This window comes from Patiria miniata, unplaced genomic scaffold, assembly GCF_015706575.1.
Source record: "Patiria miniata isolate m_02_andy unplaced genomic scaffold, ASM1570657v1 HiC_scaffold_10, whole genome shotgun sequence".
In the NCBI taxonomy this organism is placed as follows: domain Eukaryota; kingdom Metazoa; phylum Echinodermata; class Asteroidea; order Valvatida; family Asterinidae; genus Patiria; species Patiria miniata.
Window position 1 is genome coordinate 9,812,425 of NW_024037048.1, and position 27,991 is coordinate 9,840,415.

The following is a 27,991-nucleotide window of genomic DNA, read 5'->3' on the forward strand; positions in this document are numbered from 1 at the left end:
CACTTTCATTAATCGATTACAATTAATCCATACAACTTACATTCACTAACTTACATGATTCAATATTTAGGTTTTGCCCTCCACCCACGTATAAACACTGTATACTCAGTGTGTTACCTCCCGAGTCAACGTCAGACAAAAATCACTCGGGTGGGACTCGAACCTACGACCTCCTGCTTTCTGGTGCAGACGTCTTACCACTCGACCACCGAGCTTGCGGGATCGGCGGGCTGGTTCGAATCTGATGTAGCAGCTGGTACAGCAATTACAGTATTCATACTGTAATTACAGTTTCTCACTTTCACCCGGGAGGTAACGCACTTTACAGTGTTTATAGTGTACATCGATGAAGGGAAAAACCTAATATTGAATTTACATCATCCCAATGCAGATTCCATCTTATGAATACACGTATGCCAAACGATGAAAAAAACCAATCGTAACTTGTTTGCGATTCATGTAAACTGAGCTGCAACATTCAAGGTGTTGACATGATTTTGTTTTGTTTTTTCACTTTTTCTTTCCATTTTTCACGGTTAGGTTTCGGCACGCCGCAGTCCGTTCTATCTTGGGGGTAAGAAGCGCGTGAACGGGTACAAGCCTTCCTCTGCGAGCCACCCCCGCCTGATGGAGCTAGTGGATAAAGTCCGCACGATGCAAGATGGCAGCTCGGAGGTTCCCATAACAGGTCAGATATTTTCTCAGCCTTTGAACGAAATTGTTTTTGTATTGTGTGCCCGATCATTGACCCATTTTGGGCCAGTAAACAAGGTGACCCCCCAAAATGCAACCCTGAAACGTTTGCCTTTTTTTTTAAAAACTGATTGGTGAATTTTTATGTTTTGGATATCAGATTCAAGCTGAGAGAATTTTCTTTCAAATACTGAAAAAAAATCATGGAAACAGCACGTTGAGTTGCTGAGAATATGCCAATTATGTAAAAGAAGTGATTTTTGTCTCACCTGGACAAAAATCTAGCCAATGAAATCATGTACTCCTTACACATGATTTTCAGATTTTTTGTGGGCAAATCTTATAAAGCCTGCTGGCGTTTGTTGCGACCGACAAACGAGAATAACGTGCTTTCATTGGCTAGTTAAGGCTGCTCAGGTTGACCGCACACGGTGAGTTTTTCGCTTCATGATTTGAAAGAAATCAAACAGGATAGATTTGTCTCACGGTTTCGCAAGACAGAAAACTCAGCAAAAATTCACCGCACACGGGGATATTTTGTGATCTACGTGCTGAGCTAACAGCCTCGAATTTGACTTTTTTCACTGCACGTAGCTCTTGTGTGCGGCAGGGTTTACCCACTTCTGGTCTGCTCCCCCCTCCCCCTCTCCCACTCCCCCCCCCCCCCCCCCCCCCCCCCCCGTCCCCTACATGTTTGTTTCTTGTTCCTCTGTCATTTACCTCTGAAGATGTCCTTGCTAAAGATGAAATATCAGGCCAGTTTAATGTTTAAATTTATCAACAAGATGATCAAATCCAGCCTTAGGTAGTGGAATAGCACAGTCATTTTTATTGGGGGGTAAATTTTTTTTGCAAAGGGCACTTGCACATCCGTGCTAAAATGTAGACACGTTTTTTCTCCCGGATACTTGGCCTTCGTAAAATCAAATAAGGGGGGGGGGGGGTTACCATCTGTCGATGGGGACGCTGTTCAAAACTGACGATTATTCAATTATGCACACTAATGGAAAATATATGGTCCTTCTAACAGAGATACATGCTCAAAATTAACAAAAAAGGCACCCGCAACGGCCGATGGTACCAAAAAAGGCCACCACATACTTTTAAAAAGGGCACTTGTTCAGAAAAAAAGGGCACTTGTTAAAAAAAAGCACTCTTTACAAAATATTGGGGGGTAAAACCTGGTGAAAAAATGCATTTGAATATAAAAGGGCAGTCTTTACAAAATATTGGGGGGGGGGGTGGTAAATACCCCCCTTACATCTCAACAATACCCCCCTTGTATCTCAACAAATATTTCTGACAATTTTGCTTTTGTTTTATTCAGAGGATTTGAGAGGCAAGTTTACATTTGCTGCGTCCAGTTACTCTGTGTTGGAGAGTGCCGGGAAGCTTGAAGTGGACGTGTTATTCCACAGAACCATTCCGTGAGTACACGTCCAATATTTATTGTTTTACAATTTAAAGGGCATCTACAACATTTGCAAACATCAGAAAACAAAACTAACAAATTGTTATGAAATACCTTTTTACTGGACTGTTAGTGAATGACAGTCTAAAGCAACCTGTAAAATCATGGCACCTGGTGTGCTGACATTTTCAAGAAAAAGTTTTTTTTTTTAATCGATTCCCAATGCTTGCCGACCAGGTTGGAAAAAAACTTCTTTTTTTTCAAATAATGTCCCCAATTTACCATATTTAGTTAGTCCGCATTTTGTTTGCAATCGATTGTACACCTATGAACGTGTACAAGCCAGCTAGACTGGTTCCCTGACCTTACAATCCCCCGACGTCTATAAATTGCTCAGTTTCATCTTATGTGGGGTCAGGAACCAGACTGCAGGAACATGATTGTTTTTCTCGGTTTTCCAACATCTACGAACACAAACGTCAAACAAGTCAGTATAACAATATTTGCTATAGAATACTTAACCCCCCCCCCCAAAAAAAACCCATCCTTTTCTGAAAATAACAGCAAAAGCAAATGTTGTATATTCCCTTTGGGTTATTTCTACTTTGTTTGATGACGTTTTACGGTCGAGAAGTTTGGGTCCAAGAAATTTCACCTGCAATGGTACTAGAGCACTCAGAGACAAGTATTGAGTGCTTTTGCACTGACAAGCTGTGGAAATCTTAAAGGGTCCATACAATGTAAATTTTGTCAACGTAGTCCTTGAAAATGCCCTTTGTGTCCCATTGAACTATATTTTCAATTTCGTTTTGCCATTTTCAAGGTTATTTTGGTGCCTTTTCGGTTGTTATGCTAATGCACATTTCCATATTCATGAGCAAAGTGTGATGTCGTTTCCGGCAGAAATCTCAATATTACAGCTATTTCGGCATTCATGTTGCAAGACTTTCTGATATTTGCTGTCGTAAAAACAAAATTTCTTTGGTGATTTGTCGTTGTGTCAGTGCGTGGCTGTAAGCCAGTGAGCAAACTTTTCCCGCAAACGTTTTCAAGGAGCCATTTTTTGGGTTCACAATTTGAACAGAGATTCCCTGAACTGAACAGTGTCTTCCTGAAATGACAACATCACCATCAGTTGTCCAGAAAAGCATGAACAAATTAATCTGTTTAAAGCACGTACTTTTAAATTGAATTAACCAAAAAGGGATGTCACATGAGTTTTCATACATTCAAAAGGAGTAGAAAGTTGCACAAAATGTATTCCTAAGAAAAAAGTCATTTCATGCTCCCTTTAAGAGCAAATTTTGATGAATACATGATCAGTAAAATGCCTTTCCCTCTTGGGGGGGGGGGGGGGGGGGCATTTGCCCCCAAGTTTTTCTCTTGCCCCCAGTTCCCCACCCCCAGTTTTCTCCCAACACTTTATCAACAAATAGATTGATTATGTTTCTTTTCTTCGCTGCTACTAGACTCATAACATGTGGACACATTTTGGGCCAATGAAAGCATTACAAACATTGGTACATTGTACTTCAGACAGAACACGCCACACATGCACACATACTGGAATTTGTATCGTTGTGGAGTCATGTCTTTGTTCTCGTGTACTAACATTTGCGAGTTTGAAAGTGTACTTTCAAAATGCTCCTATTTTTCATAACCAGAGTTAATTTCCTGGGCTGGAATTCAGACTTAATATCCATTACATAAAATACTTCAATTTGCAACAGATCAACAACACACCTTGGAAATTCCTAGTTTTCGAGTAAAAATCCATCTGTTTCGTGATAACCTTGTGGAAACGTATAATTCACCGACAGAAATTGCTCTGCGGAGAGGTATACAATCTTTTGTTTCCTATTGTGCACATGTCTCCACAAGGTACCGTGTACCATACCATTTATACAGCTGTAGATAGTGTGCAGCCCACGTCTTTGTTTTGGGTAATGGGCAATTTTTTTTTTTTATTGGCCATTGCAATCGCTTTAGCGCTACGGTATTTGTACACAATCCAACTGTTGGCTTCTGTAGATTCAAGAGCTGATTTATCGTCTTGTCATCGATGCCCATTGTTTTATTGCCGCTTAATTAAAGCAATCAATTCTGATGTCAGTCAATTATGCACGCGAGGAACGTGAAGGGATACACGTCCACCACCGGAAACTCAAGGAAAGCTTGACGATTTTAACCAGTCACCCGCCACTGCGAATATACAGTGCCAGATCGTGTTGACATGGCCTTCCGCGTTAACTGGTCAAATTCATAGATGGTCCAACCATGCATTCATGGTCATGGTTGTTGACAAAACCATCAGTCTGTCGTCAAAAATTGCCAGCTTATTCGGCCCTGAAATGCTGTTTGAGAACATTAATCAAACCTTTCATTCAAAATACAAATATTTAAACCTTCCAAGTTTCCTGGAACATTAGTTTGTTTAGAGGGAAAAGAATATTCTCCACCGTAGCGGTTCATGTCCGATGTTGACGCATCAGCTTCTTTGTTTGATAATATGTCTCAGAGGTGCAGTTCCCGCGTCTGTCAAATTCAATTTTTCCTCCAGACATCGGGAGAAATTGTCAGTTCTTCCTGTCACACAATGGCATGTTTGTTCACAAACAATATTTATATAATTTCCAATTTATATGATCTTGCAGTGCGCAAGGGCTTTGTTTGCAGGAACAAAGACTTATGTACAAAAAAAGCAAAATAAAAAAATTAGAAAAAGATTCTACTGCAAGTGAAATGTCATTGTATGCTGATCATTGATGTTGATTTAACGCAGCAAATGTTGTCATCTGGTTACCAGGTGGGGTATTGTCATTCGCAGATGTCGTCAGGCAGACGCGATGTTCAAAAGTGTTGCACTTTGGTAAAGTCAGCCCCACTGCTAGCATCCATATTTTATTTTTTAATCAAATTTCGTCAGCGGGACTGACAAACCGATGGATGTATCCACCATTCGATTGAACAGCTGGCCAGCAATTACTCATGTTTTTTGTTTTTGTTGCGACGCTCGGTAACGCGCAAAATATCGGCCACTTCACCTTTGCGCTTGCTTCTCCAAACGGTCGTCCTATACCTAAGCATGCACTTGATGACGCTTTTTAACCATCAGAACTCTGGCTGAGAGTATGTCAATTTCGGTTTATAAAAAACAAATATTATTTTTCCCCAGTATGTAGCTGAGACCTGGACTGATTGGCATATTTTTTTATTACCTCAGCTCTTAAGTTGTCTACAAGAGTTCAATCTGGGGGTTGGGGGGGGGGGTCTTTGTGTAAATAGTTGGTATCCCCTCTCTGCGACAGTGTTTAGAGCAACTTGTCGGTCTGACAACTTCTGATCGTTGATGCGTATCAGTTGATGAATGCGCAGGCAGAGAAGAAAGACAAATATTGTGGTGAGAAATTGAGGGTCTGGAAAATTTGCCTTTGTTTACGAGAACTGGTGGGATGAGTTGTCGTAATTTGAACGTGTTAGGCCTATTCAGGGGGAAATGTTGTGTCTGTTATTTTAAGAATTCTGAATTTGGATTTTAAATTAAGGTAGAAAGAAAGTTGTGCTAAAAATGTTCGCTTTTATTCAGTTTGTAGTACCCTGTAGTACCGCAGAGCATCAAAAAGAGTTTTAAGCAGACAAAATTAAAGCCAGTATTTGGAGGAAAGGTGTTTGCAAACATTTATAGGTTGTGACTAGTGATCAGAGGGTCAGGGGTTCAAATCCTGCCACTGACCATACCTAGTGTCCTTGGGCCAGCCACTTTACTCCAACTTGCCTTGCTTCACTCCACCCAGGAGTATAAAAGGGCACCAGCATAAGCTGGGGAGTAACCTGCGATGGACTGCCATCCCATCCCATCCGGGGAATAGAAGTAAGAGGGTCAAGGGTTCGAATCCTGCTGCTGGCCATATGTTGTGTCCTTGGGCCAGCCACTTTATCCCAACTTGCCTCTCTCTACCCAGGAGCATGAATGGGTTCAGATATTAGCTTGGGAGTAGGCAAATGACTGGCATCCCATCCAGGGGAAATACAATATTCTCAGTCGTTTCATGTCAAGGAAACCGGAGATAAACACCTTCCTGATGACACATGATGATACAGAGAATGGACTGTGTGTGATTATAGTGTGTTCTCGGCCATGCATCGAGATTGTGTATAATAAACACGTACTCGTACGCAGATATACACACATCAAGCTGACGATTGATATTGGTGTCATTTGCAATCCAACTTTCATTCCTCAACATCTACAGCTCTGGGCCCAAACTCACCGAGCTGATTAGAAAATATCGCTGAGCAGATTTGTGTGCTGAGTGTGAATCAGACGAGGACCAGTCGGGATCAATAGACATTGCATGACAGTTTGGCTGGTAGCCCAATTTTGCTTTGGAAATTAATTCTGTGCTTAACAGAATTCATAATGTGGGGCCAGGCCCCAGTTTCACGGATGCTTTGTTTACATATGAGCTTTCCTGTGGGAACAAAGTCGGGATGCCAGACGAAGGTGGGGACCGTCTACCACATAGGAAAGCGCACATGTAAGCAAAGAGTGACGTCATTAGGTCTATTCCATGCTTACAATCACCATTTTGTGCTAATTGTGCTAGCAGAAAAACTCTGTGCTAACCCTGTAAGCCTTTAATAGTTACGGGATGTATACGCATGCGCAGAAGCCAAAGTTCCTCGCTAACCTGTAAAATACACTTATACCGCAAGCAGGTTAGCAGATCGAGCCTTGAAATTGGATCTTAAAACGCATCGTTGAAAAGACCCTCTTTCATTGATTTCTTCAAAGTGACAGCTTGCCAGCAAGAATAATTTCACAGGGAGTTTAGTGCCATTACTATTTTTAAACCAAGTAAGCTTTTCAACAATAATTACGTCAGTTACATTTTGAATAGCTGCAAATGATGGACTGTACCTTTAAGTAATTTTAATAAAGCTGAAAAAGACAATGACAGCGAAATTCTTGAGACCAAAAACAAGCTAGTTGAAAACAGTCCTATTCCTTTTTTTTCAAAGGAGGATACAAAAATTATAATAGTAGAGATTCCTCATTTGGCCATTTTAACACGTCACCTTTGTTCGCTGTAAAATAAGAATTACAGAGAAGGTTTTTCAGAAAAGCGAACAGCGGGGATAACATTGTCAGGAGCAGCACGTCTCAACTGCTGACGACCGCGACTGAATTTAATTTAGAGGATGGACGCGCAAGGACAGCAAAGGCAAGCACTCGTCGCCAACCAAGTGTGAATTTTTGAAGATTTTTAACTGTCGGATTACGCAGACCATACCAGTCAGGGGCTGAGTTCGCCTGATGGAAACAGAAGTAGCGGAAATCAAGGTGAAATCAGGCGTTGCGTGCGACTTGTTTTAATTGTCCCTTCTGCCGACGGGCAAAAACGTTCGCGATGGGATTATGTTTGGCTGCTTTGCAGTGTCGTGGTCGAAAAACTTGATTTTTTTTTCATATAAATTTACAAGTAACTGGATGGACAATAAGACCACAATACCTTTTCTTTTGTCACAATTTATCTGAAAAGCTTGCGAGCTGATTTGGCAATGGATAATTCGTGATGATGGGCTTGTGATGACTTGTGATTAGCTTGTGATGACTTGTGATGACTTGTGATTGGCTTGTGATGACTTGTGATTAGCTTGTGATGACTTGTGATTGGCATGTTGTGACGTTTGATGGGCTTGTGATGACTTGAGCTTGTGGTAGACTTGTTGAGCTTGTGCTAGATCTGGGCTTGTGGGGACTGATTGTCATGGGCTTGTGATTGACTTGTGATTGGGCTTGTGATAGCTTGTGATGGGCCTGTGATGACTTGTGATGGGCTTGTGATGACTTGTGATGGGCTGATGATGACTTGTGGTGGGCTTGTGATGACTTGTGATTGGCTTGTGATGGCTTGCAATGGGCTTTTGATGGCTTGTGATGACTTGTGATGGGCTTGTGATGACTCGAAGCACGCTTATGGTTAACTCGTGATGGGCCTTTCATGTCTTGCGATGGGCTTTTGACAGGTGATGACCTTGTGATGAGCTTCTTTTCCCAAGCATTCGAATGTGAGAAATTTTTTTTTTAAAAATGGAATTTTGATTGCATAAAGTAGGGGTTGGAACCACAGCTCTTGTGAGACAAACTCCAGAGCTCAACCATGAAATAATTTTCCTTTTTCCTTCAAAGAGTGGAAGGATTTTCTCTCTGCCTTGTTTTAGAAGACGTCTTTTTTTGTGTGGTTTAAAGTAAAAAAGTAGGAATTTAATGAGAAAGCTGATATATCTGGTATATTTTTTTTTATCCCAGGAGACTTCCGAAAAAAAAAATCAATTACTAAGTTACCTTTGGAAATGGAGAAAACAATCTGATAGTCCTTTTAATTAAAAAAGGAGTATAAAGTTACACCTGATGAAGACTAAAATATGTGCATCTCGGATGACACACTTGGCCCTTCATAAGGGAAATTAGAATATTAATGGAATGGTACATGAGAAATTTATGAACAAAATTACATCTAAAATTTATTGGGGGAAAAATAAACAGGAGTACGGAATTATGCAGAAATAGACATGGGATTCTTGCAGTCAAGGTTCCACAAAATAGTCTTAACATTTTGTAGCGATTGAAATGTGATGATTATACAATGTAGGAAAGAATTACATTATTAGTGCGTGCATTTTATCAAACTAAAACCCCAAACATGTTAATAGCATGGCTGATAGGCGATGGGATTGTGCCTTTGATGATACAAGCATGGCATTTAAGGCGCACAGTCAGAGTATGTCATGAAAAAGATATTTGGCTATAGGGCCATCGCAGATTTGTCCTTTGAAAAAAATATAGGTAGAATAACAAGCAATGGTAACCATTTAGATCATTTTGAAAATTGCTTGTATATTCTACAAATGTACCTATATTTTTTCAAAGGTCAAATCTGCGATGGCCCTATTATACAAATATTGAATGCTTCGAGTGGTGTAGTAAAACTAGCCTCCCGAGGTGATCCATGGAAGTTCTATTTCTATTAGGGAAAATAGAATGCTCCATGGATCACTGAGGGAGGCTAGTTTTACTACAACATGAGATAAAGCATTCACTATTTGTTTTATAACACTTCACCCACAGATTCTGCTTGGTTTTAACATTTTAAATTATTTGAATCTGAATACAGTTGAAATAAGCTTCAATTTCAATACAAAATTGGTGGAAAATGTATTTCTCTCTTCCAAACTACCCCTTCACGAAATGTTTGAACCCAACTCTGTGGCGCGCTCTCTTTTGAACAAAACGCGCAACGCGCACACCAGCATGCATTTGCACACAAATACCACGCCGTGGCTATAGTACTTTGGTTGCTAATGGTATAGTACTTTGGTTGCTACAGGTATAGTACTTTTTGCCGTACACAGAAGATAGCAAAAATAGAAAGTATCATGTGACTCGCTCTCGGCCAATCAAGACACAGAATCTGTGGGTGAGGTGTTATAAAGCCAAGTATCTTTACTCTGAAATGTGTGCCAAATGCCATGCTTGTTTCATCAAAGGCACAATCCCCCAATTGTCTGCCCTATCTACCCCACTGTTTTCTTGAAAGTCAAATTCTTTTTGATGACGGCTTTGTGGCAACTTTTAATTGAAAGTGGGCGAAAAGCATCTGACCATAACTGAGCTTCTAGTTGTGACAAACAAAACCGCTGGAAAAGCTTAGTAAAATTCAGCCAAATTGAAAGGTCAGTGGAATAAACTTCTTTGCCTTGAGACCGAAAGATCAATACCATGATCTCTGTAAGATTTTCCTGGCCTTTGCTTATGCTCCTTTTTTGCTTTCGATGAGCTCAACATATCAAGTCAGCTTGACGCCCGTTAGACACAAAGACCTGATATTTGGGCTAGATTTGAGACTTTCATCTGTATTAATAATGATCTGTCCAACTAGAGCTAACGGCGTAAACTAAGAGTTGGATTGTCCCTCCCCAGTCTGCAACTATCGTCTTACACTATCTGCGGATTTGCCGAGATCTTCTCGCGAAATGCAGAAAAAAGCAATCAGTTCTTGAGTGTCTACAGTAATTGGAGATTTGTAGGCCTTTAGGGAATGGAGGATATGGGAATTCCCGTGATCTTCTGGACGGATGAAGTTTCAGCCCATCAGGGTGTCAATATCCACGGTTTTACGGTCGTTGACTTTTTCAGGGTCTTTAGTGTTATCGATCCTCTTGGATGAAGCAGCTGCACGGACATCGCGTGGACTCAAAACAATGCATCGCAGACGCATACAATCTTCTCGTTCGTGGTGTTTTCTCTTGACAGACAATCTTATCTTTGGTTCAAATCCAAACTGAGTTACAATTCATTTTTTTTAAATGAGCCCTTTCTGGAAAAAGGATTTATCATGTGAATCCTGTCATTCGTTTTAACCCTATACTCCCTCGGCACTTTTGCTAAAGGATGTAACCTCAATCCTGCAAAATCCTCCAACTGCCTTCATGTAAAAATAGCATACAGCCCCATTCCTGCAAAATCCTGTTATTTCTTGAGTGTGGTCCTTGGAGGGGTGACCACTGCCTCAATCCTGCAACATTCTCCAGCAATCACTGTCAATATGTTGAGGCAGAACCAGGGACATCCTGGAGCAGAAAAAGAAACTTTTGAAAGGGAAAACAAAATGTCCAAGAGCTACTAATTTAAACCCATTCGACAAAATTTTTGATATATTTTGTTACCTTTCATAAAAGTTTGGGTTTCTTTTTGTGTTACCTCAGAAAAACATTTTTGATCTCTTTTTTTTTAAAGACAAAATACTTCTTACATAAAGCAATACTTGTTATTTGTAGTAATTACACTAGCTAAACTATTAGCTTCAGTTTGGTTGTTTATTAATCATGTAGTCACCATGCCATCTGTTATTTTCCGAGGCAAACGTCCACAAGACAAAACAAGCTGTCAAATATACATCTGACCACGATTACATATCCTCATCAGATGGCACCACAGTTCTCTGATGAATTTGACTGTTGCCCCCTCTGATGTGAAAACATCTTGAAGCCTCTTCTGTCTATCTCTTCCAAGGTCCGTCTGAAAATGACTGTTTCTCGTTCAGTTGATGAGAGAAAGTCATCTTTATGCCACTGTCCGGGCATTGCCAGCTCCGACCTTTAGCATAAATTGACAGTACATGTAGTGGACAAATCTCGAAAACTTCCGCTGATAATGAAATCCTTGATTTTTTTAATGGAGTGTCAATCGATAATTTTAGCCAAAGGCTTGCGCTCAGTGCCCAATCCAAGGACGCTTATAACAATGGCTCAACTCCCCGACGAAATATTGTCAGGAAACGCAAAGCATTTTGGGTAGTTTTTGTCATGGGTCAAGGAGGCACAAAAGCGTGTCTGCAGTGAGGGCGCTACATGTATGTTCACAGTGTCTATTATTAGTTATCTTGCGAGCGCAAGTTATCCGTGGAACACGGAATAATGTAGTGCGTCTGTGTGGGACACAGACACACTACATTTTCCGTGTTCCACGAGCGTGAGCGGGACAACGAATTTATCTTCAAGCAAACTTGACGTGCAATACGCGGAGTGCGGTATTGACCGTGGCCGTGCTACATGGTTATATGTAGCACGGCTTGTTGCCATGGAGCGACCAATCAGGATGGAGGATTCAAGTTTACTTGAAGATGACAGATAGGTTTCAGATACAGTAATTAATACACAGTCTGGCAATACAGACTAACTAACCCCAGACCTATAACCACTACACATGTATGGCGTGACAGTCCTTCTTAATTGTGGCATTTTGAAGTGGTTAAGCCAGATTTAAAGTGGGCCTGCCGGTGATTGTACTTTGCGCATTGGTTATTTATCAGCTAATCAACTGTGTGTGCTGAGCGTCAAATTTCATAGATGCATGTACGTGTATATGTACGTGTATATGTGCTTGTACATTAGGGCAATAACGGTTGCAACTGGGTTCCGCGTGACACTTCAGAAATTAAAGTTCAACTTTGAAGTGAAGATTTAATTTCGCAGGGTGACGTGCTTGTGCGTGCTTGTGTTGTCCGAACAGAGTGACGTTTAGGCAGGCTTTAAAATATCATTTGATATGATTTTTTTTTTAAAGGTGAGCTAAGGAGAGTTGATCAATTAAAGTGTTTATTTTGTCATTCACCCTGGAAATTATACCGGGGAAAAATATATATTGCAAAAAAAAAAGCTGAAAAAATATTCGATAATTATCACCAATAATTGTTTTTCTCAATTTGTTTACTTATTTTTCAGGAAGAGTAATGGTGCCCTAATGGTGAGTACAATTTCAAGTTTTTGTCCACAGATATGTTTGGAAATTGAGGACTCCTTGTTCAAACAAATTTAAAAAAAAACACCAACACATTTTTGGTTGTTGGCAACCAGTACATACCGGTAACCAAGTTTTTAGTAAGTATTATAACATCCAAATTCTGCCACTGTATTGTAGTCAAGTCAAAAAGTCCTCACAAGTCCTTACAAGTCCTCACAAGTTCTCACAAGTTTTCACAAGTCCATACAAGTCCTTACAAGTCCTCACAATTCCAATAAGTCCTCACAAGTCCTTTCAAGTCCTCATAAGTTCTCACAAGCCCTTACAAGTCCTCATAAGTCCTTACAAGTCCTTTGAAGTCCTTACAAGTCCTCACAAGTCCTCACAAGTCCTTACAAGTCCTCACAAGTCTTTTCAAGTCCTTTCAAGTCCTCATAAGTTCTCACAAGCCCTTACAAGTCTTCATAAGTCCTTACAAGTTCTTACAAGTCCTTACAAGTCCTCACAAGTCCTCACAAGTCCTCACAAGTCCTCACAAGTCCTCATAAGTCCTTACAAGTCTTTACAAGTCCTCCACGAGTAAACGTGGGGAAGTAATCGAACGCACTCATAATACTGCAATTTTGGCCCATATCGTGCGGCACACGCAAATTTAACTTGTGCGTTCTTGCGTGCAACTTTTGACTAGCATGGCACGAAGTTGCAGCTGGCAGTTTCGAATATCCGAATATTTGGTCAAATGCTGTTTCAAGTAATCGAATACTAACTTATTCGAAACTAGACAGCCCTAATACTTCCCCATGGCCAGAATTTGTACTGGACTATTTCTGGCCACATATCGTCCCAAAATGGTCTTGGCAATTCTTGAAAATAAAGATCTCACACCAATTTGTCTTGTGATTTGCCTGCCTGTGTAAAACATTATAAAAGAGTTTAATGCCATTGAAGGATTACCATACATGTATTCATGACACTGCAGAAAGTGCTTTTGTCGTTTCAAACATGCACTGTTGCTATGGCGACTATTGCGCCAACAAAACAAGCTTTATAGCAGGTAATGATCATAATCATAAAGCAGTCGTCGCCCGCGGCGACACAAATTAATTTTCAACGAAAGTCGTTTCCTCTAGTTGTTTGTTTTGTTCATGAGTGACCCCGTACTCGAGGGAGCGGACTAGATGAGTATCTGTCAGAAATCAATATTACAGGGATCTAGAGAAATGTGATTAGTCAACATTGACATTTTGATTATCTTCAAAACCTGCCACAAATTCTCATTACTGTTGATTCATTATTCGTGCGCATTCGTTGGTATTTCGTGAAAATGAGAATGGCTTGAGTTATCATAAATGTTTTATTATGAGTGAGTCCCTGTTTGAATCCATTTAATGATAAAATATGATATCATATTCCATTCTAACTGTTGTTGTGTATTTATTCATCTTTCACTTTATCTTGTTCACTTCAATGCGGCTTTCATATTTTGTGACCTGCCATATCATAATGAGGAATAACCCCCATCTTTACTTTTAAAGTTATTCATGTGATGCAATCAAGCTAAATTAGTCATTTGAAAACTTGGTCCCATGGTCAATTTGACCTCTCTTGGAAAATTACTCACAACTCTGTCAAAAATTATCAGATGTGGACGTTTGATGTCTCATTTTAAAGTGGAAAGGCGTATCTTTCAAACCATATCTATATTATCTATGTTGGTTTTACATTCTACGTCTGGCAATCCTTTTTATTTTGTTTGCAATTTTTTTTTGAGAGAGACACTGTATATCCGACTTCAGGCGCAGATTATTCAAGACATGCTCAAAACAAGGTTTTGGGGGACACTCCTCATTTTGCCACAGCAGGTCACATTTGTATCTTGTATAGTGTTACTCTATTGTTATGTTTAAACGATGTAAAGGTACCTAATTTTTGACTGTCTTTTTTTACTCCATTCTAAAGACATCTGATAATGAAAACTGCTTTGGTAGCCTGCTATATATATGTGAAATAACAGGGAAAAATGCACTAGTTTAACATAGAAATGGCTGTTTATTTCTGATGGTACAATTAAAGTTGTTGATTGCTTTCGTCACTTTGTAGTTTTTTTCCCAAATTTGTAAAATTTAGAATTTGATATTCGGGGAAGTTCTGCATGTGCTCTTTCCAGCTAGTGGCATTGTACAAAGCATCATGGTTCAACGACGATATGCCTTGGCTTTCAACACGACAGACTAATTAGTCTGTATTATTTAGTTGATATCGTCACCATGGTAACAGCTAATTTTGTAAAGACGTCCTTGGTGCATGGATCCATTTTTTTTTTACCCGCGCATCGGTTGCCATTGGAAACGGGCACTCTGTCTCGATGCTTTTAGCCTTCCTCTCCTGTTTGTCTTGAAAAAAAAAATGATTAAATCATTAATTCTCTTCCTTCCAGTTCATCAAAAATTAACGGGTTTGGAATGTAGCAAGGTCTTTTGGGGTGATTAAACTAAGATGTTTTGTTTTTGGTTCATCCATTAAGAATTATGCTTTCATTGTAATGTATTTTTATATTCTTCTTTGCGAAGTGCAAGAAAAAAAAACACATTGTGTATTGACAGTTCAGAGTGAGAAAAAAAGAAGAAACCCAAATGGCGCCCCCTATTTTTTTTTACAGAACTTCTGCGCGTAGCACTTTCCAGATCTAGGATATGAAAGCCCAATTAATAAGCTTTCTTTTAGTACAGGAATTATTCAAATTGCTTATGCAAATTTCCAGCAATGGAATTTTGAACACAAACACCGTTTTTTAACCTTGTCCACAGATCACATTAAGGTACGTGATTTTTTTCAGTAAAAAAAAGAATGTCCTATCCTGAAAATGATATCAGAATAATCTCATAAGTCCCCGGGTAGCCAAGTAGAAGGCAGGGCAAGACTATAAACTCTTGAAATTATTCAGCATGTTTTAACTTTGGAAGCAGCAGGTTTTTAAATAAATGTTAAGTGCCAGTTATCATGGTTATGAGAGTGTTTTTATGTGTTTTTTTGATATGTAAATAGTTTTTGTTTTGCTGAAATATCACTTACCTTTATTGTGATCCGTGGACGAGGTTAAAAAACTGTGTTTGTGTTTAAAACTCCTTAATAACTGCATAAGTATGTGAGTGATTTTAATGATTCTTATACTAAAAGAAAGCTTATTAATTGGGCTTTCATATCCTAGATCTTGAATGCCTACATGCATTTAACTTCTATACAAAATAGGGCTTGCCATCTTTTGCTGGTCATAATCATTACCTTAATAAAAAAATGTCTATGGCACAAAAAGAAAATGATATCATGATTTCAAGTCAAACATAAAATTGGTATATTATAGGTTTTCCCGGGCAATTTCCTGAAATGTTCATTCACTTCTGAAAATTGGTCATTCATTTTCGCCGGAATGTGAGAATCGTTCTGAACAGGCATTTAATTTTCTTTTTTTGACGCAGGAAAACGGGAAAGCAGCAGCTTATGAAGTTCAAGAGGACAACAGTAAGAAAGAGGATGATAGCTACATCAATTCTGTCGTCAGCATCTCGTACGAGACAAGAGAAGGAACGGCCAAATATGAGACGGAATTCAGATACACGCAAGGAGTCCTGGTAAGAAGTCTGTCAGAAATTAGGTTGTCAGATCGAGGTCAAAAGTTTGGATGTCAAATCTTTGTGAAAAAGTCACACGACATCAGACTACTGTCCATAGTAGAGATTTTCAAATATACCACAACGAACAAAGACATTGACAAGTTGGAGAACCGCCAACAGAGGGCTGGAAAGCTCAGTTGGTAGAACACTGGAGTTGGCAATCTGGAGGTCGCAGGTTCAAACCCCACTCCTTTCAATTTCTTTGTTCAACTTAGATGTTTTTGGAAGATTGTCATATCAAAAGTTAGAATGTTAAATCTCTGTCAAAACTTATAATGTCAAATCTCTGGCAAGAAAAGGTTGTCAGATCTTTGGCAAAAAATTTTTACACAAGATCTTTGTCAAATGTTACGATGTCAAATCTCAGTCAGAAAGTTAGTTTGTTAGATCTCTGTCCGAAGTTAGGAGGTAAGACCTTTGTCTATAGTTACACTGTCAGATTTCTGGCAAAAAAGGTTGTCAGATCTCTGGAAAAAAATTGGACATGAGATCCTTGTCAAATGTTAGGATGTCAAACCTCCGACAGAAAGTTAGTTTGTCAGATCTCTGTCGAAGATTAGGAGGTAAGATCTTTGTCAAAAGTTAGACTGTTAAATCTCTGGCAAGAAAATATTAGATCTCTGGCAAAAAAATTGGACATGAGATCCTTGTGAAATATTACGATGTCAGATCTTTGTCAAAAGTTAAGTTGTCAGATCTCTGCAAAGTTAGGATGTCAGATACTATTAAAATCCTGCAGTGGGTATAGAAAGATAGGTGCTGTTCACATTTCTCTCATGAAAGGATTTTCTTTGTGAAGATGTAAATTTGAAAATTTGGTTTTGGCCATTAGGCATCATAAGTCCTCCTCACTTTGTTTTGATCTTCTCCGCATCTCCGCATCCTGTGCTCTGTGTGCTCCTCCCATACTACCAGATCTTTCAAGAGACGGAGTGGCGTAAATCCATCTCCATTCCCATCATCAACGACAACCAATTTGAGAACAACATGGACTTCTACGTTATCTTGAAGAATCCCGACGGAGGGGGTGCCCTGGGGGACCCCAGCTTGACCCGGTCACGATAATTGATGACGATGGTGAGTACATCGCCATGGTAACAAGGTCATCCTCCTCGCTTGGCACTGGTTTACGTAGTTTTTAATCCTGTTTTTCGTTACAGTTTGATGGCCAAAAGCACCAGCTATCTAACAAAAGAAAAACGGTGCACTAACAATGGATGTTCATTGTTAGTGCACCGTTTTCCTTTTGGTAGACGTTCACAGTGTGAATGCTGTATATTCTAAAACAATGTTCTAGGATCTCGATTTCAATTCCAAAGTTGCCGAGTCATGTTTTGAATCGCGCCCGAAATCAGCATCCAGAACACGTTCGCATTCAACCGATTGCAGCTGCGCGATGTCACACTGTGAACGGACGGATAATAGCATGCCTGCACATCATGTCAACGCTTGCGCTCACCCAACTACAAACCTACTATTGAAGGAAATTTCCCAAAAATGTGTCACTTGACTCATCTTTGGAAATGACCTTCTTTTAGTGTTTCCTTCAAAATGACAGCATGCCAGAAGGAATAATTTCACAGGGAGTTTAGTGTCATTACTATCTTCAAGCCAAGTAAGCTTTTCAACAATAATTTGGTCAGTTACATTTTGGATAGCTGCAAATGATATACTCTACCTTTAAGCTTCAACTGCTAAAAAATTGAAAGAGTTCCAAGGTTCAAACGTTCATCCAAAATGTCCAAGCTTCATTAAGAATTCTGTGAGGTCGGGTCGTAAGACCTTTACTGTTATAGCTGGGGCAGAAACAAATTATACAGGTTGAGCATCAGATTAGATAAATTATGCAATTTTCGATGATTTTTTAAGCAGAGTTAAGTGTATCACTGGTCTTCAAAAATTGAGGGCTTTCATTTATTTTTGGAAGGCTACTAAATGGTTGATAATTTTAGTGAGCAAAAATGTGTGAAAAGTTTGAAGACAATGTGGACATTATTTGTAAATGGTGAAAACAGTTTTGTGAAGCTTCTTACCCTTTTTTTTTTTACTGAAGGCATAAGTCATTGGGTGCCGAAAGAAGGTCATAGGGCAAAAAATGGGTCAAAAGGTCAAATTCGGATTTTTTTTTCGGGTAATCGATTAAGCTTGGAAATATCTTTCATTTGATATACATATTGTCTCAAGGGGCTACGTCATTCTGACGTAATTAACAGTAAACAAAGGAGGTTTTTCATTATTTGTGCCCGGCAAAAGGTCGTAAGCGTGTAATTATAATGTAACAAAAAATGTTCCAAGTGCCCTAATGTCCCACACGCAAAGCCAAGTTTGTTCCCGGCAAAAGGACGTTAGGATTTGACACGCCGCTTAAGCGCACGTTTAATGCAGGGCGAGTTCAAGTTTAAGACAGATGGAGTTCCCGGTAAAAGGTTGTAAACAGAAAAAACTAAATAACTTTAAAATTAAGTAATATTTTGAAATAAAATGCACTTTATGATTTTAAGTTTTAACGACTTTCATGAGCCCAAATTTCAGCCTGATGCGATTTTTCATTTAGAAATGGCAGCACATAACCTTTCAACTCGATAATCTCCAAAGGTGCTTTTTGCGTGCCTTGGCTCCTAACGTGCTTTTCTTAGTCACACGTCAAAATCATGATCTGCTACCTCAAAACCAGGATAGCGTTTGAATTGCGCTCTTGACATTTTTAAACCCTAACATTTTTTTTTTTTTAGTTCTTCAAAACTTCTTTCTGTTTAAAAACAATTAAACAATTTCATTTCTACCTTTTTTTGTATTGTCTTCATCTTTCCAGTTCCTGGTGAGTTTTCCTTCGACAGCGCCAACTATGCCGCAGACTTGGAGAAAGGCATCGTCACGGCGACTGTATTAAGATCAAACGGCTCGGACGGCACAGTTTCAATACAGTATGCAACAATGTGAGTAGATACAGTACTTCTGAGGTTTTAAAGAGGTTGTGGAATGCTCGAAGACATTTCCGTCATTTTTCGGGTATATGTAGCCTAAGGTGTGATGAAATAAAAACGACTATTGTTTCTGTCATAAAATGAGTACAAAAGGTACTTTTGAGAGCTGTTTTTCAAGTCCTGTTATGCCTGTTTCAACCCGAACGTACAATTTGTGTATAAGTCGTCGTTGCAGGCAGCAAACAAAACACAGTAAATCGTGACGTAATAAACAGGACTCCCGATGCAGAGTAGCATATACGAGTCCTGTTTATAATGTCACGATTTACTTACAACCAATGAAAAACGTGGAAACCGGGGGTTCCCTTATCGTTGCATTTGTTCTATTGCGCCTGTCTGATGTTAGGTAATCGAGCGGCGCTGTTCGCCAGTTGGCCTATTTGCATAATTTATGTCAGTGAATTCTGATAGTGATGTTTGATAGTGCACAACTCTTCTTCAAATTTCTGGGTTTCTGGCTGAATACAGGGATGGCACAGCGCGTGGTGGGCTGGATACCAGTGTAGCAGACTACCGGGCAACATCGGGGACGCTACTCTTTGAGCACGGGGAAACCAGCAAGCAGATCGAGGTTGAAGTCAATAGGAAAACCAAGGTGGGCGGAGCAATGCTCATACATGTACATATTCATTAGTTATTCACAAAACTTCAATTATTCGTAACTATTCATGGTTTTACTCGTGAACTTGTTCAGTAGTGCAGATGGGAAGGAGTTTTAGAACAGCTTGCAACAAATTGCAATATTTAAAAAACTACTTTTAAATAACGTGATTTTAGACTTTTTGAAAATTTGAAATTTATGCACTTGTGTTGCTTCAAACGAACAAAATGCACAAATTACAAATGATGGACTATACCTTTAACAACCTTTGTCTTTATTTGTCCACCGTTCAGGATCCGAAGAACTTTGTGCTTACAATACGAAACCCCAGCCTCGGAGCTAAGCTAGGTGAACATAGTGCAGCTGTGGCTAATCTTGCGCTCGGTAAGTTCAAAATTGACTTTACATTTCTCTGATTTAGAGTCACTGATATTTCGGCTTGACCGAATAATGGAACCAAATTTAATGGCATTATCAATCTGAAAGAGAATTCACATTCAATTTTTGGAGGGGGGGGGGGGGGGGGGGTTCTGTGATTCACTTTAAATTTTTTTCATTATATTGATTTTTCAAGAAATTACGGAGGGAGGGGGAATGTGTAGTTATAGCATCAAGTAAACGCAGTCATCTTGTCCAATAAGCCATTTGCAAATAACCTATAGCCTTTGCGAGTTAAATTTGAATGACATCTGGCACACTGACTTGCTCATAATGCTTGGCATGTTTTAACTTTGAAATCTCCAGACCAAAGACACTGTTGCTATATCACATGATTCGGGGCAAGCTCTTGCATAGTTACGTAAGAGACGCTCAGCATCAATACATTGTTCACAATGGGCGAGAATGGCACAAAGACACCAGGCCATGCTGGAGCTGGGCGTTGCTAGCATAAGGTTTGCCCCGAATCACGCGATATAGCAACAGGCGCTTTGGTCTGGAGACTTCGAAGTTAAAATGTGTCAAGTATTTGAGCAAGTCAGGGTACCAGATGTTCCTTGAATTTAATTTGTATTCTGTTATTTAATTCAGAAAAAAACACAGAATATATAGGGGGCTAAAGTTACCCTTGATCAATTCCTTTATTATTTGGTTATTTTTGTTTCGTGGTAAGATGACATTTCGGAGCGTCTGGCCAATCTGTTAGCCGAAAACGAGGAAGAAGAGGAAGAAACATGGCTCGGCCAAATCAAAAGGTACTGTGCATGTTCATTTTGGAGTAGCCTCATAGCAATTGTCCAGTGCTGAACTAATTTATTGATTGATTATTGTTTGGTTATTGATTGGTTATTGATCAGTTATTGATCAGTTATTGATCAATAACCAATGATGCAGTTCGAGGTGGCAAGACAAGGGATTGATTCTTTCTGCCATTTTTATGAATGAACAGATTGGTCAAGTTTTGATTGACTATTGATTATTGATTGGTTATTGATCAATTATTGATTGATTGGTTTTCCCTTTACAGTGTAATGACAGTAGGAGGTTAAAAAACAAGGGATTGATTCTCTCTTCCATGTTTATTGATGAACCGATTGATCAAGTATTGATTGACTATTGATTATCTATTGGTTATTGATCAATTATTGATTGATTGGTTTTCCCTTTACAGTGTAATATAATGACAGTATGAGGTGACAAGACAATAGGAATTCATTCTCTCTTCCATGTTTATTGATAAACCGATTGATCATGTATTGATTGACTATTGATTATTGATTGGTTATTGATCGATTATTGATTGATAGGTTTTTCCTTTACAGTGCAAATAACAGGAGGTTACAAGACAAGGGATTGATTCTCTCTTCCATGTTTATTGATGAACTGATTGATCAAGTATTGATTGACTATTGATTATCGATTGGTTATCGATCAATTATTGATTGATAGGTTTTTCCTTAGAGGTGGTTACAAAACAAGGGATTGATTCTCTCTTCCATGTTTAATGATGAACCTATTGATCAAGTATTGATTGACTATTGATTATTGATTGGTTATTGATCAATTATTGATCAATTATTGATTGATTGGTTTTCCCTTTACAGTGTTATGATAGGAGGTTACAAGACAAGGGATTGGTTCTCTCTTCCATGTTTATTGACTGTTGATGATTGATAGATTCTGCAACCAATTTTGATAATTTCTTGCTGGTCTCTTGATAAACTGATTGATCAATTATCGACTATTGATTATTGATTGATTATTGATCATTGCTTATCCTTCTCAGTGCAATGAATGTAGGAGGCGACAAGGACGAGGAGGGCAACGAGATCCCGCCAGCCAAGATCGATTATCTCTTTCATTTCATCACATTCCTCTGGAAAGTCGTCTTCTCACTCATACCACCAAGGTAAGAAGATGATCGAGCAAAGACTTCCTCAAATATCTCTTTAATCTCTCTATAAACGGGGCTCCGTGCGCCAACAAAAGAGGGCGCCCTTTTACATAGCAGCGACGTTCCTTGTGTGTGACGCACGTACACCAGGGGATTTGTACTATGTTACACGCAGTGCTAGTGGTGGCCACCGTCGCGGCAAAATTGCAGTCAGGCAAGATATGGCGTCGGTCGGTCACCCTCAACTGTACTTTCTTTGCCGGTGAGGGGTACTTGTGAGCGGAGCGGATATTAAAAGATCCTACGCTGTCTGCTATGTCTGTGTTTCATGTTTTTTGTAAAAGGTCGAAGGAGTGTATACGGAAGCGCAAAATGCAAGGGTTAATGGAGAGGTATCTAGTGTACACATGCAGGTCCTATGCTCCGATGTCACTGTCCTCTAAAGTCATGGTTGGCATGTGAACAAAAAAAATCCATGTGAATTGGGGGGGGGGGGGCAAAATATTTGGTTCCCCAAGAAGTGGTTCCGAAAAACAACGACGTGGGGTTCGGGACCCGCTTAAGTGCCCCGGAAGATTTTGGATTCCGTGCTCTTTGGTGCGATCTGAGGCAATTTCTGACCACTTTAACCAAATCTCTTGGAGGAAAAGATGGTGGTGTACGTAGTGCCTGCCTTTATTGCAACGTCACTTAAAAAAAAGAAAAAAAGTTGGGTTCTGGGAGGGGGGAAGGTCCCCCCCCCCCCCCCCCCCCCCCCCCCCCCCCCCCCCGAGATCCACCCTTGAGTTAGTAGAGTTTGGTCGAACCTGATACTATTTGGTTAAATGCCGCTCTAGAGGACTATTCTGAAATTTGTATAATTGATGAGCTTTGAAAATTGAGCTGAAGAAATATTTTGAAAGATAAAGAACATTTTTCTAAAACTTAAAATATTCATGAATCTAACAACACGTATAAGAAATGACAACCCCCCCCAAAAAACCCTCCCTTTTGAATGAAATTTAAAATTATAACCCGCAATGTTCCTCCAAATTTATTTGCCTTAAAAGTGCAAAAACTTACTTCTGTTATTTTATTTTATGTTTATTTTCCAATTTTTCAGGAGTATATGGGGCGGATGGCCAGCTTTTATTCTGTCGCTAGCCTGCATAGGTGTACTCACTGCAATAGTAGAACAGGTAAAATGCATCCAGATTTTTTATAAGCACCGCAAAAAATTAAAAAAAGAAAGTTCACACTTATTGGAGGGGTCATAATTTTGAATCTGATCGTCTTATGATATCGTCATTTATATAGACCTTTGGGGAATGTTGTTAGCTACATTTTGATACCCCGTTTGCTACTAAGGCCAAAAAAAAAGTCTCCGGTTTCTGGTATGGAGCTTGCCCCAAAAGTGGTGCGGCGACGCGGCTTTTTTTTTTTTTTACCTGTTTTTTTTTTTTTTTTTTTTTGGCTTTAAATGTCGGCTGATGACTGCAAATGGTGCCCGACTAAACTTAGTGCAAATATATGGGAGTCCAGAGAGGCCACATAAAGCTTATTCTTGATCATAACCCCATCTAAAAACACGTTAAAATTGTGCAGCAGCAGGATTCCAGTCAAACCAGTGAGTTTTAGCGGTTTTGAGACATCATCTTGTATTAAAAAAAAAACTTTTTTATTTTGCCGACGCGCATGGCTACGGCGACGCGCGCGCATACCAGAAACCGGAGACTTTTTTTTTTGGCCTAAAGACTGTAAATCGTCCAAGATTGGCAAAAATTGATAACAAACTCAGGTTGAAAAACTGTGAGTTACATGGTTTTTTTTACAACGAAATGTCCACACTATATGGGTGAAGGGATCGTGAACTTTAAGGTCATGTTTTCACAAATACTGTTAAAACGGAAAGATTGTGCATTAAAAACCTGAAGAAAAACTACATCCAATGCGTATTACAGAGATTAAAAGTTGTTATTTTTTTTTTCTGTCTTTTTTAGCTTGCGACACTGTTCAGCTGTGTACTGTACTTCAAGGCAGCCGTTGCTGGTATCACCATCGTTGCGCTGGGCACCAGCGTACCGGACATGTTCGCCAGTCGTACGGCATCCATTCACGACCAGTATGCAGACGCTGCTATTGGGAACATCACAGGTATGGCTGCGAATCTAAGGGGGGGGGGGGTTGCCCTCCCGTACCCATCTCTAAATTTGGACTTTTACGCAGACCCCCACACATGCGCACACTTCTTCAATCATGCGGGCCTTGTATTGTTCTCCTATTTTTTGAAATTCAATTTTTTGGAAAGAACCCTTACATGCAGGGTTTGACCTTAGCTGTAGTCCGCTCGCCAAATGCGAGTAAAAACAGCGGTGACTAGTCAAAACCATTCTCTAAAGTAGTCCGGCTGGTGACAGGTGCGGTTCTAGAGCCAATATTTTTGGGGGGGGGGCTAGCAGGGCGGATCCAGAATTTTTTTAGGGAGGCGTGCTGAAATGTAGATCGGTTATTTTCTCCGGACACTTAAGCCTCCAAAAATCAATAGGTGTGTGTGTGTGGGGGGGGGGGGGGGGGGGGGGGGGGGACTTGTGCCATATTTTCAATGGGGAGCGCCAATAAAATCCCACAATCAGGCACACTATATTAACTACAAATGCACCCTTGTCACGACTATTTCTTTAGGGGGAGACCATTTGCATGTACGTCACATCCCTCAGTCTTTTTGCTATTGAATGCAATTTTTTTATGGAATTTTTTTTTGGGGGGTGGGGCGGTAGACAAATTTTTGGGGGGCTAAAGCCCCCCCGTAGAACCGCCACTGGCTGGTGAGTAAAAATGACAGTCATGAGACTGTTCCCCATATTCGCGGATCTCTGCGTTTTCAAAAAGCCGTCCATGAAAAAAAAAAATCTGAAAGTGACTCGCGTTCTGGCTCTGCATTTGGTATAGGTGTATAAAAGCATTAAAAAGTACAAGACACAAGACTCGTTGGTCCGCATTCTCCAGCGTACAGTGTGGCCTTTTTATGAATTAGCGTGCCGCCATAGCGCCGTCTATTAATGCTGCACCCGTTTTCACGAAAATCACGTAACTTACGATGCATCGCAGCGCTGCGACACGTCATATCCCTTCAATGTCTCGCAGCTGCGACGCATCCTGCAATGCATCGTTGGTGTATACACGGTGACTGCTTCTTTTTTTTTTTATTCAGCGTACAGTCGTCTGATATTCAACAAAAAGTTGTCGGTTATGACGCGTCGCGAGTTGCGATGTGTTACGTTTTCATTTTCTTGGTTTTACCCGCATCCACGAAAAACAAAAACACAGCCCATTGGAACAATATTTGAATAACCCTCAAATCCATCCATTTCTGAAAATTTCAGGAAAAGCAAATGTTGTACATTAATTCCCTTCAATTTTTTTTTATATTTGTGACGTCAGGAAGTAACAGCGTGAACGTTTTCCTTGGCCTGGGAATTCCGTGGATCATCAGCGTCATGTACAACCTAGCCACCAAGAAAGGACCGTTCAGGATAGAACAAGGAAACCTCTTCATGTCGGTACTCCTCTTCACCGGTATCGGGACCCTCTGCATCATCATACTCATCATGAGAAGAAAGGTAGGTGAAGAAGGAGATTGGAAAAAGGGGGGGGGGGACGGGACAGCGAACTTTGTCTGATTTTGGTGAGATTCCAGACTCGAGTCAGTGACCGAGTCAATTCACCTAGACTTGGTTTAAGGCTGAAATCGGATGTTATTCCCTGGATCCAGTCGGTTCCAATCCCTGGCAAGTGCGGTAGAGTCTTGGGAATTTTGGCACTTGGACCCAGGAAGTTCCAAGCATACCTGATTCACGTATTAATAACTTCAAATACAGCATAGGCTCAGAATTTTCTTTGGTCCGAGTGCGGAGGTTTTTAAGATACTGCGAGGAGAAATTGCATGATATTCGTGTAGATTTGGCAATAAATCATGCAAAACAAGACTGCGTCTTGACGTACAGATACTGACCATTCAGTGGCCGCCTTCTATTGGGTCTTCAGTAACCCCTTGCTGTTTTACAAAAACGTGGCAGCCAAATTGACCAATCAACAGCTTAGTCCATATTTCTGATCAAAACGACGTTAAAAGTTTTTAAATTCGACACCAATTAGCTGGCACGCGGGGTCGCATAAAATTTGCATGCTTGGATATATCAGATATCATTCGTGTGGCTCCACACACGTACGTGACTGTCTGAACCTCCGAGACTAAGAATTGGGACAGGTTTACTAAAAGAGAGTCCGCAGTGGTGCAAGGGCGGATCCAGAACACAATTTTTGGGGGGGCCAAAAAAAATTTTGTCCCCCCAAAAAGTGGGTCAAAAAATTTTGGATTCTAGATGCTCTGTGGTGCGATCTGAGGCAATTTCTGACCACTTTAACCAATGTTTTTGTGAGGAAAAGATGGTGGTGTACTCATTGCCTGCCTTATTGCAATGTCACATAAAAAAAAAAAAAATTGGTTTCGTTTTTGGGGGGCCATGGCCCCCTTTGGCCCCCCCTGGATCTGCCCTTGCAGTGGTGTTTGAATTTAAACCTGTGTCACAATTTTAAGAAATCCATCATTCTTATTTCAAATTGCACCACACGTACATCTGCATACAATTTGCTTCTTTTTTTTTGACAGCTTTTTGGAGGTGAGCTAGGAGGCCCCAAGATCACGAAGCATTTGTCGGGAGCATTTCTGGCCATCCTGTGGCTGGTCTACGTCACAATCATGTGTCTTAAGGCGTACACTGTGATTTAGAAGTGTTGCTTGACAACAGATGCATTCTGTGTTGCCGTCTCCTGTCGTACCCGAGAGCTAATTAGATGAAAGTGTGCAGCATCAACCTTTGTGGGTTGTGGTCGACGTTACGCTGTAAATCTACCCCCAGTTGGAGACAAAATATACCCCGGCTTAAGGCGCTTTTCCATATGCACATTTTTTCCCCCGTTAAGTCTGCGTTCATGTGTTTCATTTATCAGGCATGCAACTTTTCCTCGGATCAGCTGATTTTCTCATTTTCCACCTCAGACTTTTGCCATTTAAAATTGAAAAACACTGTACAAAGTCCTGTAAAGATTGGTATTTCCTCGTTTTTTGTTAATTCCATGTTGCATGCCTGATTTATACGGACACAAAAATCGACTTCATATTGTAGCACACATCCCTTTTCATATGTACACAAACACAGCGTGTCCGTTCTGATCGCCCGTCAAAATCGCTCCAAGACTGATTTTGACGCATATGCAATGCTTCGCACAAGCGCAATAACCCGGCCGTTATCGTGTTGCCGTCAAACCGTCGGATCGATTGCAAGCAATTTGCTTTGGAAAATTGCATGGACCCAAACCTTGTGACTTCATTTTTTACTGAAATGAACTTTTTTCCTGTAAGCATGCAGCTGCAACCAGTAGACACATTTCAAATTTTGACGGCTTGCCGTTTTCATTTTCCTACCTTGCTAACCAATTTCATTGCGCATACTTCACGTTAATATGGAAAGGTAAATCACGCGCGCGAAACGCATCGCGAACGCAACGTATATGCAACGGACACAACACGGACTGAAAACGTGCATATGGAAAGGCGTCTTTAAGGCTTCTAAGCCTATCAGTTAGGTTCCTTTCAGGCAAAATTACATAATATCCTCGCTATGCAGTCAAGGTTCAGAAACTAGACCAAAATGGTTTGCACATGTATAACATTGCTGGGTGAAAACAAATAAGTGTGCTAAAATATATAAAAGTTTGTAAGGGCACTTGTTTTGAAAACAAAATACCTATATTACAATCAAATTTAAAACTTTAACAAAAAATTAAGTGTTTTAATTTGTTAATACATGTATGCAATGACATTTTGTTGCAATCAACGTTACAACGATATCATATAAATTTACAACAGTTTGCAGCTATGAGTTTCCTAATTTGGTTCATATAGTTCTTGAATTTTGACAATCAGATAAGATTTGGCCTACAATAAGTAGGTT

At 40.0% G+C, this 27,991-nt stretch overlaps 1 protein-coding gene and 1 pseudogene across 2 annotated transcripts in view; both read left to right on the forward strand.

Moving 5' to 3' along the window:
• Positions 1-633, forward strand: part of LOC119737513 (sodium/calcium exchanger 2-like) — a 37,790-nt gene extending 37,157 nt beyond the window's left edge. Inside the window, exon 7 of one of the 2 annotated variants that reach the window (XM_038211937.1) lies at positions 541-596. In XM_038211937.1, the coding sequence (XP_038067865.1) occupies positions 541-589 (49 nt within the window). In that variant the 3' untranslated portion in view covers positions 590-596. Of the gene's footprint in view, positions 1-540 lie in introns of both variants that reach the window. The other variant, XM_038211946.1, reaches the window with a different exon arrangement.
• On the forward strand, positions 597-27,991 carry LOC119737506 (annotated as a pseudogene).